The 18,268-nt window shown below is 44.6% G+C and overlaps 1 protein-coding gene across 2 annotated transcripts in view; it reads right to left on the bottom strand.

Moving 5' to 3' along the window:
- Nucleotides 1-521: 521 nt before the first annotated feature.
- LOC120944155 (gap junction gamma-1 protein-like) overlaps nucleotides 522-18,268 on the bottom strand; it is a 65,612-nt gene continuing 47,865 nt past the window's right edge. For both annotated transcript variants that reach the window (XM_040358071.1, XM_040358072.1), the window contains exons 2-3: nucleotides 7,326-8,490; nucleotides 522-1,443 (exon numbers count right to left, since the gene is read on the bottom strand). In XM_040358071.1, coding sequence (XP_040214005.1) covers nucleotides 1,436-1,443; nucleotides 7,326-8,472 — 1,155 coding nt within the window. In that variant the 5' untranslated portion in view covers nucleotides 8,473-8,490 and the 3' untranslated portion in view covers nucleotides 522-1,435. The remainder of the gene's footprint in view (nucleotides 1,444-7,325; nucleotides 8,491-18,268) is intronic.

The raw sequence follows: 18,268 nt of genomic DNA, 5'->3' as shown, positions 1-18,268 counted from the left end.
GGAAGGTCTGCCCTTTGATCAGCCATATGACCCTACCCCATACCAATCCATTACAAGTGCAGCCGCTCCAAAAATGTTGCATTTACCCTGCGATGATTTACCTACTTTTAAATTGTCCCTAGCACAAATTGCTGCAAAGAAAGAAAAACAAAGAAACACAACACTTGTTCAAACGCACATCAAGTAACATATTTAAACAGCTGTAGTCGCCCTTAAAAAAAAGCGTTTAGACAGCTCTTCACCTCTGTACAGAAAGGAAGACAAACTCCCTTTTGCGTTCCTCCAGAAGACACTTTTGGTATTTGCAAAGTCTTTAGGAATGTGCAGCTTCAACCCTTTGCTGCCAGATGGACTAAACCTGTTGGCTGCAAAAAAAAAAGGGTTAAGAGGTATAACCCCCCCCTTTCAAAAAGCTGAAGTGGATCAGCTCAGCCCTTGGAATAGCAAAGTGGCACAGCAGGGTCGTACCACTCCGAGACTAGAGGTGTGCAAGAGGGGGAAGGAGAGGCAATGGAATGTTAAAGCTTTTTTTTTTCTCTTTATGAGGTTGGAAATGTTGGTTCTCCTCCCCCCCACTAGAAAGTCTTTCACACCGACTTGACCTGATGCATAGAACGCGTCGGCACAGCAGACACCGTTTCTTGAACTTTTTACAAAACTAAAAAATATGCACATTAAAAAAAAAAAATATTATAAAAAAAACAGTCAAACAAACATCCCCAGCACAAATTCCCTTTGTTGGCCTCCATGAAAGAAGAGAAAAAAGAAAAAGGGGGGCCCCTCCATTGTGGTTAGGCCTTCTAGATTTAAACCGACGATGCTCCATCTGTACCGATAACTTCCACACTGCTGCAGTTGTGGTTACATTAACTTTATCATATATAAAATAAAATAGAAAAAAAAAATCTGGCCAAAAAGCCATCTCCCTTTTTATGAAAAACATTGAAATGTTCCAGTACCACCATGTTCAAAACACATTTCAACCAATGTAACATTCTTCAATTGAAACAAGAATAAAAAATAGAACAAACCAAAAATAAAAAAAGGTTATAAAAAAATGTTAAGACAAAAAATAACGGAGCCAGCCAGCCATAGCCCTTGCTGCTGCTCCTGAAGCGGGTGGCTGGTAGTCCTTGTAAACCAGTAGCATTTACTTCTGCCGGGGGAGGGGCTCTGCTCCAGCCATCAGCAGGGAGCGGGATTAACAGCAATATTTCAATAACTTTCCAGAAGACGATGCAGCTTTTGCAGTCAGAAAACAGAGAGCTATTCATAAAAACTGCGCTCTCCATAGACGTTCCCTTTTCTTCACCCTCCGCAGAGTTTCCTGGCCGGGGGGGAGGGGTCAGGACCCTCATGGTAATTCAATTCCAGTTGTCGTTCACGATTGGCAATGCTTCAAGTCCCCCGTCTCCCCAACCCCATCCTACGAATATCACAAACCTGTGAAAAAAAAGTGAAAAGCATTAGTAAAGTACTACAAAAATCCATAAAGCTTTTAATAAAATAATTACAACTTGCAAAATCCAACATCTTGAGAAACGAACGTCATTCCTAGGTCTATAAAATGTGACCATAACCAACGAAAAAGCCCAAAGCCCAACCAAAACGCAAAACCCAACCAGAGCCCAACCAAACGCAAAACCCAAAAACGCAAAACCCAACCAGAGCCCAACCAAACGCAAAACCCAAAAACGCAAAACCCAACCAGAGCCCAACCAAACGCAAAACCCAACCAGAGCCCAACCAAACGCAAAACCCAACCAGAGCCCAACCAAACGCAAAACCCAACCAGAGCCCAACCAAACGCAAAACCCAACCAGAGCCCAACCAAACGCAAAACCCAAAAACGCAAAACCCAACCAGAGCCCAACCAAACGCAAAACCCAACCAGAGCCCAACCAAACGCAAAACCCAACCAGAGCCCAACCAAACGCAAAACCCAACCAGAGCCCAACCAAACGCAAAACCCAACCAAACGCAAAACCCAACCAACGCAAAACCCAACCAACGCAAAACCCAACCAACGCAAAACCCAACCAACGCAAAACCCAACCAAACGCAAAACCCAACCAAACGCAAAGCCCAACCAAAACGCAAAGCCCAACCAAAACGCAAAGCCCAACCAAAACGCAAAGCCCAACCAAAACGCAAAGCCCAACCAAAACGCAAAGCCCAACCAAAACCCAACCAAAACCCAACCAGAGCCCAACCAAAACGCAAAGCCCAACCAAAACGCAAAGCCCAACCAAAACGCAAAGCCCAACCCCAACCATCGGAAGTAATTTTTGTACCTACAGGTAAACCTATAATAAAGCTTACCTGTAGGTACAGTGAATAGCTCCTAAAACTTGGACTTATTTACACTTGATGCAGCCGGTAACCTCACTGGCACATGAGCTCTGAAGGTCTGGCATACCGAGTCTAGGGCTCCCGAACGCACGCACATGAGTGACGTCACTGCTGTCCTGGTCACTCAAACAGCCAGAACCCGTGAACCCGGAAGGAAGGCCGGGGTAAGATGGGAGCCCTGTCAGCGCACCGCTGGAGGGCTTCGTTCTAAGGCAAGGATTTCATGTGCTAGTATGTGATGCATACTAGCACATTATGCCATTGCCTTGCAGGGTTTGTTATTTATATGCTGCGGTTTACTAGGGGGTCCTGGAAATTCAGGCTCCCAAGGCGAAGCACGATACTCTGCTTATATGACAGCGCTGGCAATTGGTCCACACGAGGGCAGGTAGGGCATCCTCGTTCCAGCGCAAGCTCTAACCAGTGCGCATTTAAAGTGCACCTGTTCTGCCTTGCATGGACAAAGCTCTCGTTCACTTACCATACTGTACCGCCTCTAACCCATTAGCCCCTATAAAGGCCTTAGGCTACTGTGTGACAACTTGGTCAAAAAATCTCAAACACGGGTAAGATTTAATCTTTATTTCATGACTTTTGTAGGAGGATCTACTACTTCAGCCTTGAGGCCCAGATTCACAAAAGAGATACGACGGCGTATCTCCTGATACGCCATCGTATCTCTGTTTTAGGGGCTTCCTAACTATGCGACTGATTCATAGAATCAGTTACGCATAGTTAGCCCTAAGATCCGACAGGTATAATTGAATTACACTGTCGGATCTTAGGATGCAATACCTCGGCCGCCGCTGGGGGGAGTTCGCGTCGTAAACCAGCGTCGGGTATGCAAATTAGTAGTTACGGCGATCCACGACGGTTTTTCGCGTTCGCTACGTCGCTGCTAGTCTAGTTTCCAGTCGCAAAGTTAGTCGTCGTTTTAGGTGCCCCAACTTTACACAGCACACGTATGTGCTGTATAGAGTATGGCCGTCGTTCCCGCGTCGAAATGTAACATTTTTTTGTTCTTGCGTAAGATGTCCGGGAACACGAAAGTATGCTACGCACGTCGCCGTTCGAAAAAATGACATCACTTCACGCAAAGCACGGCGGGAATTTCAAAACGGAGCATGCGCAGTAGGTCCAGCGTGCCTAATTTAAATGGCACACGCCCCTTTGAATTACGCAGGCTTACGCCAGCGTAAGTTTTCTCGCAAGTGCTTTGTGAATCAGGCACTTGCTATGAAAACTTGCAGCGGTGTAACGTATCTACGATACGTTACGCCGCGATTCTACGTGAATCTGGCCCTGAGTTTTTAAACTGCGGCCAGATCTTATCCTAAACAGCGAAACCCTACCTTCACACAAAGGCTTGGGCAGAGACCAACAGCTCCATCAGAATATTTGTAGCTGAAGCGCCCTATTGCCCTTTCCTAAGACTGGATGGCAAACAAAAGGGTCTCTTGTACCCCCCTACACAATGTTGTTCTTTATGGCAGTGCTACATTGTAGAGTATTTAATGAAAAGTGATCAAATTCACAAGCCTTGGCAGCAGTACCCCAATTCTGAAAATGCTAGTTCCCTGGCTCTCACTTCTTACCACCGAGTTGGAGCAAGCATGGCACAAACAAGAGCTGAATTCCTTACTTGTTCGGGATTAGCAACCAAAAAGGTCACGGCATCTAGCATTTTCAGAAAGGTCAGTAATGGCAACTTCCACGTTTCTCCCATAACAAATTTCCATGAAAGCGAGCCTGTGTCAGATTTACTGCTGTTAAAAAGAGCAGCCCAGTTCCATGCAGGGAATTGACGCACACAGGGTCGCACAATGCGTGGTCTTGCAGCACCCTATTTATATGAATGGTCTGCCTGATGCAACAAAGCAAAAATTGTGCAAGCAGCATTGTCGTGCACGGTGCTGCAAATCAAGCGCACTGGGTAGGTGCCATTCAGAAGGCCGTGAAAAGGGTCCTAATGGGCGTTTTACAGACTTTACACAATTGCAGTTTGGTAACGTGCACATTGCGGTGAACGGACCCTTACTCTGTGGCAAGCAATGCTGGTTTGCATAGCATTTTCCTCTGAATAGCAGGAAAGGAAAAATTGTGTACGTGGTGCAGGGGGATGAACACAAACCTGTTTGGACCTGCATAGATTTGCTTTAAAATGCAAGAAACCCAAACTAGAACTTCCCTCTATGGACAGAAAGTGGTTGGACCCCATTAGTGATCACATGTAGGAGACTTAGCAGGGTGACTAGTCGGCCCTGGATGCAGACTGTCCACGATCAGGGTCGATCATTCGCAGGTAATCACTCTGAGCAACTACATGCAAGCGGCCGCAATTATCTGAGGGAGCCATCAGTCTCACATAGACGTCAATGGGGAAATTTGACCCCCTGCAGAAGTTTGCCAACTTTAATTATAGACCCTTAATTTCTTTGCATCATAGGTGTATTTTAAAATTGATAGACAAAATATCCACAAAAAAAAAAAAAAAAAAAAAAACACACACACCACATAAAACAATGCTATAAATGAGTTACAGTTCAGTGAGTGAAATAAGTACTTGATCCCCAAGCAAAGCATGACTTGGTACTTGGTGGAGAAACCCTTGTTGGCAGGCAGGCAGGCAGAGGCAAGACGTTTCTTGTAGTTGGTGATCAGGTTTGCACACATCTCCGGAGGGAGTTTGGGCCACTCGTTACAGATCTTCTCTAAATCCTTAAGGTTTATTGGCAACTCAAAGTTTCAGCTCCCTCCATAAATTTTCTATAGGATTAAGGTCTGGCCTCTCCATGACCTTAAAGTGGAGGTTCACCCAAAAACGTAATTTTTAACATTAGATTGAGGCTCATTTTGTCAAGGGGAATCTGGTGTTTTTTTTAAAAAAATCGAAGCAGTACTTACTGTTTTAGAGATAGATCTACTCTGCCGCTTCCGGGTATGGGCGTTCCTATTTGATTGGCAGGCTTCCGACGGTCGCATACATCGCGTTACGATTTTCCGAAAGTAACCAAACGTCGGTGCGCAGGCGCCGTATAGAGCTGCACCGACGTTCGGCTTCTTTCGGGTACTCGTGACGCGATGTATGCGACCGTCGGAAGCCTGTCAATCAAAATAGGAACGCACAATCCCGAAGACCATACCTAGAAGCGGCGGAGAAGATCACTCTCTAAAACGGTAAGTACAGCTTCGATTTAAAAAAAAAACAAAAAAAAACACCCGATTCCCCTTGACAAAATGAGCATCAATCTAATGTTAAAAATTGTTTTTCGGGTGAACTCCCGCTTTAATGTGCTTTTACTTGAGCCACTCCTTTGTTGCCTAGATGGTATGTTTTGGGTCATTGTCATGCTGGAAGACCCATCTAGCTGAGGGAAGAAGGTTCTTATCCAAGATTTTATAATATGCGGCCCTTTTCATTGCCCCCTTTATTCGGCAAAGTCGGCCTGTACCTTTAGCAGAGAAACAGCCCCAAAGCATCACACACAAAAAAAAAAAAAAAAAAAAAAAAAAAAAGGTACAGAGCGACCTTGCCACTTGTCAAAAGGGGCCATGTATTGTAAAATATTGCACAAGAACCTTCTTCCCTCAGCCGGAACACTAAAGATGGGTCTTCCAGCATGATAACGACCCAAAACATACCGCCAAGGCAACAAAAGGAGTGGCTCAAGAAGAAGCACATTAAGGTCATAGAGTGGCCTAGCCAGTCTCCAGACCTTAATCCTATAGAAAATTTAAGGAGGGAGCTGAAACTTCGAGTTGCCAAGAGACAAAGAAACCTTAAAGCGGATGTGAGCTCAAAAAATTTATTAAGAGCCAGCAGCTACAAATACTGCAGCTGCTGACTTTTAATATTAGGACACTTACCTCTCCTGGAGTCCAGTGGCGACCGCAGCAGAGGACGAGCGATCGCTCATCACCCTGCTGCTCCCCCCTCCATCCACGGTGAGGGAACCAGGAAGTGAAGCGCTCCGGCTTCACTGCCCGGTTCCCTACGGCGCATGCGCAAGTCGCGCTGCGCCCGCCGATTGGCTCACACGCTGTGTGCTGGGAGCCGAGTGTTCCCAGCACACAATGGGGGACGGACGGGATGTCAGGAAAAACCCGTCTTTTGCCCGTGACGTGTGGCCGGAAGTGGGTGCAAATACCTGTCTTTAGACAGGTATCTGCACCCCCCTCCCCCTGAAAGGTGTCAAATGTGACACCGGAGGGGGGGGGGGGGGGAGAGGATGCCGATCAGCGCGACTTCACTTTAGGGTGGAGATCCGCTTTAAGGATTTAAAGAATAAGATATGTTAAGAGTGGACCAAAATCCCTCCTGAGATGTGTGAAAACCTGGTCACCAACTACAAGAAATGTCTTAAACTCTGTGCTTGCCAACAAGGGTTTCTACACCAAGTCATGTTTTATTTAGAACATAACATTTTTATATCATGCGTTTTTTTTCCCTCTAGATTTTTGGTTGATATTCTGTCTCTATTAAAACACACCCATGATAAAAATGATAGACCCTTCATTTTGTAAGTAGGCAAATTTACTAAATCTGCAAGGGATCAAATAATTTTCTCCACTGTAGTTGCCGTGATTCTCAACTGGATTCACCAAAACGTGAATGGAGTCCAACCACTCACTGCCCACAGAACGCATTTCACTTTCCTGGACTGGTTATAATAAGTCCTTTTGTGAAAGTCAATAAAGTTTAAAAAAAAAAAAAAAAAAACACCAACAACAACAACAACAACAACAACATTTGCTGATCTTGCCAGAATCCATGTGCCCTTTTAACTTCCTGTACTCTGTCAAAAATTGTTATCAGCTTTCCAAGCCATTTTCTGTGGACTACACTGGTATTTAAAAATCAGAAAAGTAGGTTAGGGTGATGAAGATATGAGTGTTGTCACCCTAGGAGAGGAAGTGGGGTACTGGCAGGATCAGCAGTCTACTTGATAACTTAAGACCTCTTTTGCCCTTACCTGATTTTTCACAGACTCCTCCCCCCTTCTCCTGAGCAAAGTTGAGTCTGTTCTGCTCGGCCGCTATGCTGTTTGCTTCTGGACTGCTACTCCTTGACGGATGGGCTGTGTTTGCCATGCTGTTCAACTGAAAGGCCAAGTCCAGTTGCTCTTGGGCCTGCTTGAGATGTTGACGCAGTTGGTCCAGCTCATGCAGTCCTGAATGGGTCACCGGCAACTCAAAAGCTTCAGACCCACCATTTGCTGGATATAGCTTGCCATTGGGGACCTTCCCTTTTTTCAGCACAGAGTGGTAGTTAGGTGGGGCGCTGGGGGTCTTTTTAGAACCCCGGACCTCCTCTGTGTCCGGCCTTTTCCGCCGCAGGGAATCACGAATGCCGCCAACACCCAGGTGGAAGAGCTCACAGAGGTTGAGAAAGAAGCACAGCCCACTGACGGCATACATGATGAAGAGGAAGATCGTTTTCTCCGTGGGACGAGACACAAAACAGTCCACGGTATGAGGACACGGGCTTCGTGTACATATATAGGATGGGGCGACTTCAAAGCCATACAAAATATATTGTCCGAAGAGGAACCCGACTTCAAAAACTGAGCGGAAAAGCAGCTGCAGCACGTACACCTTCATCAGCCCGTCCTCCTTGATGCGACTTCTTCCGTCGTGTTTCTTTCTGTTCTTATCCTCAGCATCCTTCTCTGGAACCAGCTCTTCGCTGATCATTGGGTCTTCTTCATTGTCATCTTCCGCTTCTTCGTAATCCCGCCTGGCCCCACGATGAACCATTGGTGCCCTTTTCTTGACGCTTTTCACCTTTTCCATTCGCCTCCTGTACTCGTCCGGCTGGCGAGCGATGCGGTGCATGGCGAAGCCCAAGTACATGATGGAGGGGGTTGTGATGAGGATGATTTGGAAGACCCAGAATCGGACATGTGACAAGGGCGCGAAAGCATCATAGCACACGTTCTCACAACCGGGCTGCTGCGTGTTGCACACAAACTTGCTCTGTTCATCATAATAGATGGACTCGCCGCCCACAGCCGTCAGCACGATTCGAAAAATGATCAGGATCGTCAGCCATACCTTCCCCACAAAGGTGGAGTGGTTGTTGATCTCTTCGAGAAGGCGGGTTAGAAAGCTCCAGCTCATTGTGAGCTATGTGTAGATCTGAAACAAATACAAAAAAAAAAAAAGTCATTAATATATAGCAATTAATCATCTAACCAGAGCACATTTAGGAGAAAAATCGGTTTAAGTGCTAAAAACCAAACTCTGTAAAAAGGTTTAAAAAGGAAGCAGCAGCCTACCACTATGATGTATTATTTAGCAGACAATCCACAAAACCACAATCTTCCCCGATGAACACAAAATTACCATTAAAACGGCACATAAAAATTAAATAGATTTTCAAAAGGATGATCTAGGTCCATGGACGGATCTCTAGGCCCATGGACGGATCTCTAGGCCCATGGACGGATCTCTAGGCCCATGGACGGATCTCTAGGCCCATGGACGGATCTCTAGGCCCATGGACGGATCTCTAGGATCTCAAGGAAGGACAAATTAATATCTTTGAAATAATGTATATTTTTATAACTACACAGGTCAACAAGGATTAATCCTATAATTTCAGACAGTCAATGGATCTCAAACCGAACAGTCAACATGGGCCCCAAAAGAACATGCAAGCCCAAAAAAAAAAAAAAAAAAAGAGAAATTTGGAAAAATGTGTAATCAAATTTGGCTTGCCTAAGAATGCCATTTACTCAGCTTATTTTGATTAATTTGCTTCAATGGATTGAGTCATGGACCCACAAACCGTATATAGATAAGGAGATAAACCTGACTTTTCCGGCCACGCATACTTGTCCTAGGGTCAGCCATTGTGTTACCATGAAAGCCAAGCAACCAGCATTTTCAAAAAGATCTACAATGGCAATAATACACCAATGGGTTATTTGGTTGCTTTTGGCACCATATCCTTTGGGGAAAAAGTTTAAGACCTTTCTATGCAATAACTAAGATAAGAGTATCGCTGGAGAAGTTCAGCTGGTTCTTGTAAAAAGTTTGCCGGGTTAGCAGTTTTTTCTATGCCCTGTAATAAGATGACGATTACAAAGCCATTTCCAAATACCAGCTTACATGAGAATGCCGCAATAAAAAAGGTGACTCAACTTTCTGGTAGAATTCAGAACTCCGAGTCACTCTGAGCTTTGCATGTTTAGACGGACTCACAAAAAGTACAGTTTTGGATCAACAGGTTATGAAATTACAGGTGTGGGTAAAAAAGACTGGATGAGATGAGGTTCAGCATGGGTGTGGACATTGAAGAAGAGTCAGCTGTTGAGTCCCTGGGGTTAGGCCCCTACACACGATCAGGTGTCAACAATTATCTGACGGACGTGTTTTGTCATACAATCCGACCGTCTGTACGCTCCATCGGACAATTGCCGGAATTTCCGACAACAAATGTTAGCCGTGCATGCTCTCAAATTGTCCGACAAAACATGTGTTTTGTCAGATCATCTGATCGGGTTTGTCAGACTAAAACCAAAAGCACAAAACACGCATGCTCCGAACCAATGCTAAACATCAGACAACAATAGCAGAAGTTGCCCAAAGGTGGCGGTAAAGAGCGGAAAACACACGTGGTTTGGTGAACGTTGGCTGAAAATGTTCTGCCGTATGTATGCAAGTACAACAAGTACAAGTTCACGAACAACGCCCTTCGAACAAAAATCCAGGGAAAGTCTGATGGAAGTCCGATCGTGTGTACGAGGCTTAAAAAGGGTCACTAACATTTTTTTTGTGTCATACTTCCCTCCACTGTGCAGTTCGTTTTGCACAGAGTGGCCCCGATCCATGTCTTCTGGGGTCCCTCGGCGGCTGTCTCTGGTCCTCCCCGCAATTAGTAACCAGTCATGCGAGAGCGCTTGCATGGTGGTCACTAATTGCGGGCGCGCTCCCGTGATACAGCGAGTGGCCATAGCCGCTCACTGTATCACTTGGCCCTGCCCCTCGGTGCGCCGCGTCACTGGATGCGATTGACAGCAGTGCCCGCCAATGGCTGGGCTGCTCTCAATCCATCCGCTAAAGCCAATCAGCGGTGAAAAGGATCTCGGGACCGAGCGCGGGACTTTCGAGGGGTCAGGTAAGTATAACAGGGGGGGAGGGGGCGGCAGCAGCAGATGTTTTTTCACCTTAGTGCATAGATTGCATTAAGGTGAAACAAATAAAATCCTTTACAACTCCTTTAAGAATGGTGTTTTTCTCCCCTCTTTTCTTCACCTTAAATGTGGACATCTGGTGCATTTTGTCACATTTCAGAAAAAAATACTGTATATACTCGAGTATAAGCCTAGGGTGGGAAATGCAGCAGCTACTGAGACACTCTGATAAGAGTGTCCCCATCAGTGAAAAAAAAAAAAAAAAGTGTCCAGTGATGTCCAATCATTATCTGTGTATTATATTATGCACTGTATTGCTTGCCTTATTAGAGTGGACCTCTGCTCTTTCATCTCCTGACTCCCGCCCGCTGCAGAATGATCTAATACAGACAGCGGGCGGGTAGCCAGGAGGTGCCGCGCCAATGTAGTCACTGGCTGGCAAGTCCCAGCAGCCAATCGTAGTGCGCAGCGTCACTGTATGGGCAGGAGTTAAGTCAGCGGCTCTGCTGACACGAGCCAGTGGAAATACATGGGCGGACAGGATACGACACACACCAGAGACAAGTGGCAACATGACTCGAGTATAAGCCGAGGGGGGCATTTTCAGCCAAAAATACTCGAGTATATACGGTAAAATAGCAGCATGTTCTATTTTTTTTGGAACTGGCTGCACTGGTGTGAACTATGCTATTGGAAACCATATAACCTACTATCCATACGACTGATGCAGAGGAAAAAAAAAAAAAACAAACACACACACACACACACAAACACACACACACACACCATGTGGTGTGAACAGGCCCTAAAAACAAACCATCTTCATGTGTCAAAGCGCTTGTACAGAGGCACCATACCAGCAGGTACAATCAGGTTCCAGGATGTGACAAGGACACAGCAAAGGGAGGAAACGATGGGGACAGAAGACAAAGAATGCAGACACATGTGGATGGTGAAAAGGCCGCATAGTCGCATGTGGGAGTTTTGACACTTGCAGAGCGAGGAGGAGACTTTGGTTCACTTGGAACAAAAATAATCCCACCAAACACCCCCCCCTCTCCCCAGATCCTATTAACATACACACCAACACATGAGAAGTCCAATTAGTCTAATTTTCTTTCCTATAATGAGCAACAGATGCAAAAACCTGTTGCTACTTTGTTAGAGGAAACCAGGGTGGATAAAAAAAAAAAAAATCAAAAAAAAAATTTCAGATTTTAAATATCAGATTTTTTTCCCTTTTTAGCAAATATATTTTAATAAAATGCTTTTAGAGTTAAACTCTAGCTAAATATGGTAATCCAAGATGCCTTAAAAAATTTGTATGAAATGGAGCTTAGGCATGTAGCTGTAGATTTTGCAATATTTACATTTTTGGTAAACTCATTTAATGAATCCAAGCAGAGATAACATGCACTGCATTGATGCATTCACACCATTTAACCGTGAGATAAAACAAAGTTCAGGAATACTCCTTTATCCAATCGTCTTGCAGATCTATGTACGCTACAAAAACTGTATGGTTGAATCGGTTCTGATATCGCCGTTTTACTAACCCGACTGCTTATTATTCTAAATAGGAAACCTTCACTTTGTTTGCAAATATTAAAGCGGGAGTTCACCCAAAAACGTAATTTTTAACATTAGATTGAGGCTCATTTTGTCTAGGGGAATCGGGTGTTTTTTTTAAATCGAAGCTGTACTTACCGTTTTAGAGAGCGATCTTCTCCGCCGCTTCCGGGTATGGGCTTCGGGACTGGGCGCTCCTACTTGAGCGACAGGCTTCCGACGGTCGCATACATCGCGTCACGATTTTCCAAAAGTAGCCGACTGTCGGTGCGCAGGCGCCGTATAGAGCCGCACCGACGTTTGGCTTCTTTCTGCTACTCGTGACGCGATGTATGCGACCGTCGGAAGCCTATCAAAAATAGGAACGCCCAGTCCCGAAGACCATACGCGGAAGCGGCAGAGAAGATCGCTCTCTAAAACGGTAAGTACAGCTTTGATTTTAAAAAAACTACCCGATTCCCCTAGACAAAATAAGCATCAATCTAATGTTAAAACATTTTTTCGGGTGAACTCCCGCTTTAAATATTCTAATTACAGTGGGACCTTAGATTACGTTCCAGGAGAATGCTCGTAATCCAAAGCACTTGCATATCAAAGCGAGTTTCCCCATAGAAGTCAATGGAAAACGAAAATGTGTTCCGCAGTGACTTCTATGGCCAAATGCGGTACTGCACACAGCTCCGGCTTGAATCCTGCTTGTTTCGCGAGACACACGTAAACCGAGGCAGGATATAAAAAAAAAAAAAAAAGCTTGTACTGCGAAACGCTCGTTAACTGCGTTTCTCGCAATCCGAGGTTTCACTGTACCAGCGAGAATGAGCCCTTACATTTAACAACTTAAGATCCGGACCAATATGCAGGTTAAGGACCTTGCCCCTTTTTGCGATTCGGCACCGAGTCGCTTTAACTGACAATTGCTCGGTCGTGCGACGTGGCTCCCAAACAAAATTGGCGTCTTTTTTCCCCCACACATAGAGATTTTTTGGTGGTATTTGATCACCTCTGCGTTTCTTATTTTTTTTGCGCTATAAACAAAAATAGAGCGACAATTTTGAAAAAAAAATTCAATATTTTGCCACATTTTTTTTCCTCAGCTTAGGCAGATACGTATTCTTCTACCTTTGGTGTAAAAAAAAAAAACACACGCAATAAGCGTTTATCGATTGTTTGCGCTAAATGTAGAGCGTTTACAAAATAGGGGATAGTTTTATGGCATTTTTTTTTTTTTTTTTTTTTTTTTACTACTAATGACCGAGACATTATGGCGGACACATTGGACAATTTTGACACATTTTTGGGACCAGTCATTTTCACAGCAAAAAGTGCTATAAAAATGCACCGATTACTGTGAAAATGAAAATTTTGCAGTTTAGCAGTTAACCACTAGGGGGCGCTGTAGGGGTTTAAGTGTGACCGTGTATGTGTTTCTAACTGTAGGGGGGCGGGGCTGGACGTGTGGCGTCATTGATCGTCTTTCCCTATATCAGGGAACAGACGATCAATGACAGTGCCACTGTGAAGATTACACTCACCTCTCCCCGTTCTATAGCTCCTGTGACCGATCACGGGACACCGGTGGCGATCGGGTCCCGCGGTCACAGAGCTTCGGACCGGGTCGCGTGTGCGCGCCGGTGTTCTGGCGAGCTGGTTCCTACCATCGATATGGTTCCCTCCAGAGTGCGCAGGTGCAATCCCGAGCCGACGGAAACCGCCGAGTGGGAACAGCTGTTCATCAGCTGTAGACGCGCTCGCTCCCTATGCCCGATTATACACTCTATACATGCCACTCTACACAGCAAGGGCCAGCAAGAGGCGGATGTGATATTGACCAGTGTGTTTTTAATTGGTTATTCAAGCCGCTCTTTACAGCAAGGGGCGGATGCGATACTGAGCAGTCCTTTTTTGGGGGATGTTTTTTTCTCAATAAAAGAGATGTCTCACATCCGCCCCTTGCTGTATAGAGCGGCGTGTATAAGCAGGCTTCAGGCAGCAGGAGCGAGCTTGTCTAAGCTGACAAACAGCTGTTGAGGCTCGGAGATTTCCGTGGCCTCCTACTGCGCAGTCGTGGCAGGAACCATCTCGACAAGACACTGGCGTCGCACACGCGTCCCACGGCTAGGCTCTTAAAGGCGACGTACCTGTACATGTGTGCCCAGCCGTGCCATTCTGCCGATGTATATGTGCAGGAGGCGGTCCTTAAAAGCGGGACTTCACCCGAAAAACATTTTAACATTAGATTTAGGCCAATTATGTGAAGCAGAATCGGGTGTTTATTTTAAAATAAATTTAGTACTTACAGTTTTAGAGATCGATGTTCTCCATCGCTTCCGGGTATGATCTTCGGGAATGGGCGTTCCTATTTGATTGACAGCCTTCTGACGGTCGCATACAGCGCGTCACGAGTTGCTGAAAGAAGCCGAACGTCGGTGCGGCTCTATACGGCGCCTGCACACCGACGTTCGGCTACTTTCGGGAACTTGTGACGCGCTGTATGCGATCGTCGGAAGGCTGTCAATCAAGTAGGAACGCCCAGTCCCGCAGCCCATACCCGGAAGCGGCGGGAGAACATCGATCTCTAAAACGGTAAGTACTGCATTGATTTTTAAAATAAACACCCGATTCTGCTTCGCATACTTAGCCTCAATCCAATGTTAAAAAAATGATTTTTTGGGTGAACCTCCACTTTAAGTGGTTAAAGAGCACCTGTCATTTCAGATCCATCATGGCAGCGCCTGTTAGCGGGCATCCGCTCACCTTTTGCTGCCACGTCCCTCACCTTGTTGTGTCACTGCCGCATCACCAGATGTCCCATTAAAGTGAATGAGACGGTCGGTGAGTCAACAGCAGATCGGAGGAGTCACTGCGGGACAGAGATGACAGTTCTTTAAAAATTATGATTTAAAATAGTTGATTTAAATCAAGCCTTTTTACTAGAGGATTTAGCCTAGGTTCACACTGCTGCGAATTCAAAATCGTGGTAAAATCGCGATTTTGCGGCTGCGATTTCGGACGTGATTTAAGAGACATCTGTGCAGGGTTCAATGTAAATTGCGCCCCGAAATCGCAAAAAGTAGTACATGAACTACTTTTTGAAATTGGTGCAGCGCCGCAGATGCGGCGTCGCACCGATTAGGATAGTGCCATTGCCGACAATTTGACATGTCAAATCGCATCTCAAATCGTACCAAATCGCACCCAGTGTGAACCAGGGCTTAAAGTAAATCCACCCCACTATTGACACATAAACTTAACAGATGAGAAGTGTAATTGTCTTTCCCACAACGAGCAACAGATGCAAAAACGTTGCCGCTTTGTTAGAGGAAACAGCTGTCTAATGTCTCCTCTTTTGTAATTCACAGCCCTCCGAGATCGTTTGCTCCAGTAAACTTTTCTTCACACCAAAGCGTGAAAAAGGAAGATGCCCCCCCGGCCTCCATCCTGCTCCCCGGACAGTTGAAGGGGCAGGTGACACAGCCTCCCGGCCTTTAAAATAGTCGGCTTCTTGTCCAGATGTGTCACACGAGGCAACAGAGTGTCAAACCACACAGGAAACCACAAATCCCACAGCGAGGAGGGGAGCAGATGTAGGGATCGCCCAACGCGATTGTGTAACTGCGCTCAGCACAGAAGAGAAAATAAAAAGGGTGCAGACAAAAGCGCATCGATGTTAACCAACGATGGCTGCGAATCAATCCCCCCCCCCAAAGTTACTCACTTTCACGGTGGAAATTATTAATGGTTACTGTAATAAGCCAAGTAAACCACCCAAACTCCTAGCAAATTATTTACAACTAGAACGATGTCAAATTCTGTTGCACTGCCCCATTTCACAGATCAGATCGCAAGCTAGCAGGGCCCTCCGATTCCTCCTGTATTGAAGTGCAACTGTACTGTAGGGCTGCAGCGAATGATTATTTTGATAAAATCAATTAGTTGATATATAGGAGTGGTGTATAATCCCCCCCCCCCAGAAATGCACTGGAACTGACCGCACTGGAGCAACTATGCCATTGGAAACCATATAAACCACTATCCATGCGTTTGATGCAGAAAAGTAAACACAACACTGGACTGCATGTGGTGTGAACTGGTTCCAAGCCCTCGTTCGTACTGAAGGTGGGTTTGAAATCGTGCCAGTTCAGCTGAACTGGCACGATTTCAAACGTGCATTTCAGTGCGAGTTCATGCAGATTCAGATGTGCCATTGCCGGCAATAGGCTCAGATTTGGCATGCCAAATTGCCCCGATGTCAATGGGTTCCAAGGGCTGGTCCACACCAAAAAAAAAAAAAAAAAAAAAAAAAAATGCACTCCAGATCCATTCCGGATGCGTTGCCTCTGGTCTTCTCCAATGACAAAATCCCTTTGACGGGCCATTAGCGAGTACGAAATGTATACTAATATATATATATACACACACACACACACACACACACACACACACACACAGAGACAGTAATTATATTATATATATATATATATATATATATATATATATATATATATATATATATATATATATATATATATATATATATATATATATATATATTATATTATATTATATTATATATACACACACACACACACAGAAGCCAGTTGCTCCAACTTTTCTGAACCAACAAATATGATTGTTTGCTAGAAGCCACAACCCAACTAAATGCTGCAAGTCATGCAATGGGTTATCCTTGCAACACCCATGATTTTCAGCACTCTCTAAAATCAGGTGTAGACCTTGGTCCTTCAGCGGTTTTGAAACTACAAATCCCATGAGACATTGCAAGACCCCGACAAACAGAGGCATGATGGGATTTGTGGTGTCAACACAGTTGGAGGGCCGAGGTTGCCTACTCCGCTCTAAATCTTATAAGGTGCTCCTTTTCTCTTTCCTAACAATCAGATGTAGTTTTACTGATTTATGTTTCATCAGCCCTCTTTGTTCTCCTAACTCATGCATTGATAGCCACCTGATTTAGGAGGCGAATTCATCGGAATGGGCTTTCGTTTAGGGCTGCAACCAACGATTATTTTCATAATCGATTAGTTGTCCGATTATTGTTTCAACTAATCAGATAATCTTAAAAAAAGTGTGGTGTACAATTTAGTTAATATGTAAAAAAAAAAAAAAAAAAAAAAAAAAAAAGCAGGCAATTTATTCTTAAATATCCATATGCAGTAGTAAATATAAATAACCAACTACAGCAATTGTAATGCCTTCTATTACCTCTACTTTCTCTGGGTTCAGATGCTGATCTTCCCTGCACAGTCTTTAAAATGATATATATATTTTTTAAACAAACTTGTTATACTTACCTGCTCTGTGTAATGGTTTTGCACAGAGCAGCCCAGATCCTCCACTTCTGGGGTCCCTCACCGATGCTTCTGACTCCTCCTGCCTTCAGAGTGCCTCAATAGCAAGCTGTAAAGTATAGTATAGAGCGCCCGCTATAGCAAGGTAAAAAAACTTCTGCCTTTAGAACCACTCACTTCCTGCCCAGGACTACATGTCCCATGAGGCATTGCTCCTCACACTTTCACATTCACAAATTCTCAGGCACTTAGTGACATGTATGGATGGTGTACTGAGCTGTATGTGTGCTGCACTGTATTTCCTGATATGTAAACAAATAATGCATACTATATGCAGGCCAACTAATCAACTGGCCGATTAATCGATTATGAAAATGGTTGTCAACTATTTTCATAATCGATTAGTTGTTTCGGCCCTACGTTTCGTTATATAGTATCTCAGACAAGTTATACTGCCATGATCCTTTTTGTATTGTAGACATTGGTTAATTGTCTGTATTATATCCTTCTGTTAAAAAGCAATAAAGACATATTTACCTCTAAATCTTACAAGGTGCATATTATTCTAGGGCTGCAACTAACGATTATTTTTATGGTCGATTGTTTTCGATAATAGCCTTAAAAAAAAAAATATTTTTTTGGACACAGTTTTAAAAAAAAAAAAAAAAAAAAAAAAAAAGTTAGTGGGAATTTTTCCCCCCCCATTTTCAGCCATAAAATTTCCAACAAAATGTTCTGGCAGCACACACACACACACACACACACACACACACACACACACACACACACACACACACACACACACACACTACACCACACCAAGACATGGACTGTATTTGATGCAGAATCTCAAAAGCCACACTTAAAAACAAAAATAGCAAGATAGAAAGCACTGACAGA

This window comes from Rana temporaria, chromosome 6 (assembly GCF_905171775.1).
Source record: "Rana temporaria chromosome 6, aRanTem1.1, whole genome shotgun sequence".
Lineage (NCBI taxonomy): Eukaryota > Metazoa > Chordata > Amphibia > Anura > Ranidae > Rana > Rana temporaria.
Note: the sequence above shows the minus strand (reverse complement) of the source record. Positions and strands in the feature narration are given on the sequence as shown.